Source organism: Benincasa hispida, unplaced genomic scaffold (assembly GCF_009727055.1).
Source record: "Benincasa hispida cultivar B227 unplaced genomic scaffold, ASM972705v1 Contig159, whole genome shotgun sequence".
Classification (NCBI taxonomy): domain Eukaryota; kingdom Viridiplantae; phylum Streptophyta; class Magnoliopsida; order Cucurbitales; family Cucurbitaceae; genus Benincasa; species Benincasa hispida.
Window position 1 is genome coordinate 253,997 of NW_024064153.1, and position 3,353 is coordinate 257,349.

Genomic DNA, 3,353 nt, shown 5'->3' on the forward strand with positions numbered 1-3,353 from the left:
TCATACCTTGCCTACGTCTACTGGCGACTTCGATCTGGATCCATCTATTTTCTTCGTCGGAAAATTTCCCGCTGGCATAGTCTCACTGAAATTCTCGCTCTTTAAGTAAAACTTTCCATCTGCAAAGTGAGACTCGACTTCAGAAAACGGATTAGAATCTGCTTTGACCTTCTTAATCCCATCCTGGTAAAACTTGAAACACTAATGCAGTATCGACGTAATCACACCATTCCTATGAATCCAAGGGCGTCCCAATAGCAGTTTGTAGGTGGGCTTTGAGTCTATCACATGAAACAGTGCGTCGGCCTTTAGATCGCCAATGAGGAGCTCCAAGCGTATCATGCCTATCGCCCTTTGGCTGCCTTGATTGAAACCCTGAATTACTAATTTGTTGTTTGATAGTTCTTCCATGAGTATGCCCAACTATTTCATAGTCGTCTTAGGCATTATATTGACAGTGGATCCATTGTCGATGAGGATTCGACCCATTCTCTGTTCTCGCATGTATCCAGAGATGTACAGAGGTCTATTATGAAATTTGGATCCCAACAACAGACCTTCGTCTAAGAAGCCTATGGATGTGCAACACGAGGCATAAGCATGTGCTGTGGGGGTCGGTGCGCCAGAGGCATTGGATTCTAACAGTGCTTCAATCAAGGTCGTTTTAGCCTCTTGCGAGAGTGAAAGCAGATCGTCTATGTTGGATAATGACGAACCCTTTCGTTCTCTTGTTGACCTTAATGGGCCTAGAATAGTATCTTCCTCCTCTCTGATACTTACAGCAGAACATGCGGCAATCTCTAGTATATCCTCTGAACCCCAATTGCAGAAGTTCTTCGAGAAGAAATCTGCTAAGGTTATCTATCCTTTGGGACGAGAAACATCCTCGTCTTCCCCCTTGACAGCCTTGGGCCTTTGAGCCTTTTTTCTATCCTTCCTTTTTTGTGTCTTGCTCTCTTTCTTGTAGCTTCTATGAGAGCGTAGCTCTTTTTGGGTAGAGTTCAGTCTTCCCTTCTTACGGCGTGTCACAAGAATCCAGCCTTTGTTATCGTCATCGTCAGCGCGCTCTCCTCCGTTTTGAGGATCTATAGCTTGGACCTCCTGCTGAAACTGCACTACCATAGGTTCGAAGGTCCCAAACTAGACCTAGTTCTCCCTTTCTTCATAAGATATGGTTAGTGGCGCCACGCTCGGAGTTACTGTCATTGCAGCATGATTCGTTTGGACCACCTCGTCTAGATCCAGTTCTATTTTCCTTTCACGGGCCAATTTGAGGATCAATTCTTTCAGTATGAAACATTTTTCGACCAGGCGACTGATGACCCTATGATACTTACAGTAATTGGGGTCATCCACCTTGCCGGCCTGTTTTGGTCGCCTACATTCTGGCAGTTGGATAAGGTGGTTCTCTAGTAATTGTTCAAGCATGTCCGCTACGTCAGATTCAGGGAATGGATAAACCTTCGCCTGTCTTTCTTTCAGGGTTGGGCGACGTATCTCGCCTTCTTGGTCTTTCTTCTCTATTATCTTTTCTTTCCTTTTTGAGGAGAACTTCAATGGGGTTGTGTTAATGACCATTGATTCCTTCGTGACACCTTTCACTGTTTTCTTGGCGCTCTTCACAATTTTCTCGGTGCCCTTCACCTCCTTCTTGTCTTTCCTCGGTTCGTGGTTCAAAAAGTCCCACGTTCCTCTATTGGAGATACTTAGCTTCATTTCGTGAGCACGGGTCGCTAATTCTTCAAAGGTACGGGGCTTAATCCCTTGTAGAATATAGAGGAGTTCCCAGTGCATACCTTGCATGCACATTTCCACAGCAGACAACTCGGTGAGTCGATCTTTGCAATCCATAATCAGAGCTCTCCATCGATTGATGTAGTCGATGACTGGTTCCTCTTTTCGTTGTTTGGAGTTTGTCAGCTTCATCATGCTGACGGTGCGTCTGGTGCTGTAGAAGCGATTCAAGAATTCTCTTTCAAGTTGCTCCCAGCTGTCAATCACCTCAGGCTCTAAGTCTATGTACCAGTGAAAAGCATTCCCTTTGAGGGTTTTGACGAAATGTTTGACCGGTAGATCTCCTCTTGTTCCCGCATTTTCACATGTTTCTATGAAGTGGACGATGTGTTGCTTTGGGTTGCCCTTTCCGTCGAATTGTTGGAACTTTGAAGGCTGATATCCAGTAAGCATTCTCAGGTTGTCGATCCTCTGAGTGTATGGCTTGGAGTACATGAAAGAGGTTTGGGTCGGCCCTCCATATTGAGCTCTTATGGAGGTCATAATCATGTATGTAGTTGTTGGACCGATAAAGAGGCCACCGAGGCTGACTATTTCGATTGGCTTTCTTGTAGCAGGGTCTTCCCCTTGTCGATTACTTTCATCGTGGGTGCTAGGCTTGATTGAGCAGCCTCTCGAGACTGCATTTATTCCTTCAGGGCAGCGATCTCGTGGTCTCGCTCCTCGACGGCTTTCATCAGGAAGTTAATCTTCCTTTCTATTTCAACCATGGCCACTTCTGCTGTCACATCCGCCATCATGACAGAAATCACATCTGGCGGTGAATCTCTTTCCAGTTTGTCGAGCGCGAAAGTAGAGTTGTCGAACAAAGGGTTTTCCTTAATGACAATCCCACTTTGTGGGGATTCCATCATTTGTTTCAAGATGTCGTGGGCGATGGGGGAGCTCTGCTCTTGCTCTTGCGTGATTTCTTTTGAGCAGCCGCGGGTGACCGGTCCTTTGTATGAGTCATTTGTAGAGGAAGCTTTGGATGCCATCTTCTTAGGAGATTTGGATGCCACCTTCTTAGGCACCATTTGGCTTGTTTTAATGTTGAGAAAGAGATGAGAGGTAGAGAGGTTCCACTGGACGTGCCAATTTGTTCACACGAGGTTTTCGGAGAAACGTATTTCGTGAAGTTGAATTTAAGTTGGTGTTGATGTTGGAGTTGATTTGATGCGATGTGGTTCGATCTTTAATACTTGATCCTCTGATTCTCTCTCAGTTGGATGAATATGCTTGACTCAGAGAAGGAAAGCACTAAACGTTCTTGAAGTAGAAGTCTTAAAAGCTTGGAGTAGAAGTCTTGGAAGAGTATTTGTGTCTTCAAAGGTCTTCTACCTTATAGGAGTGCAGCTTGATGAGTCTTGGAAGCTTGAAGTAAAATTTTTGGAAGAGTATTTGTATCTTCAAAGGTCTTCTACCTTATAGGAGTGCAACTTCAGGAGTCTTGGGAGTCTTCTGCTTGTTAGTGAATTCTCTCTGGGTCTTCTGAGTGTAGAAAATGTTGCCGTTACAAATGAAGAGAACTTCTCTATTTATAGAGTTCTCAGGTGGGCTTCGTAGGCTTGGTTGGTCCA

The 3,353-nt window shown here is 44.9% G+C and overlaps 1 protein-coding gene across 1 annotated transcript; it reads right to left on the reverse strand.

Annotated features, from left to right (window-relative positions):
* Positions 1 to 1,146: 1,146 nt before the first annotated feature.
* On the reverse strand, positions 1,147 to 2,283 carry LOC120068954. Its single transcript, XM_039020595.1, has one exon. It carries the CDS (start codon positions 2,281 to 2,283, stop codon positions 1,147 to 1,149), a length of 1,137 nt encoding a protein of 378 aa, XP_038876523.1.
* Positions 2,284 to 3,353: the final 1,070 nt, after the last annotated feature.

What these genes read in the sequence shown, in the direction of transcription:
- LOC120068954 (XM_039020595.1), bottom strand. Translation starts at nt 2,283, where the DNA reads ATGATTATGACCTCCATAAGAGCTCAATATGGAGGGCCGACCCAAACC.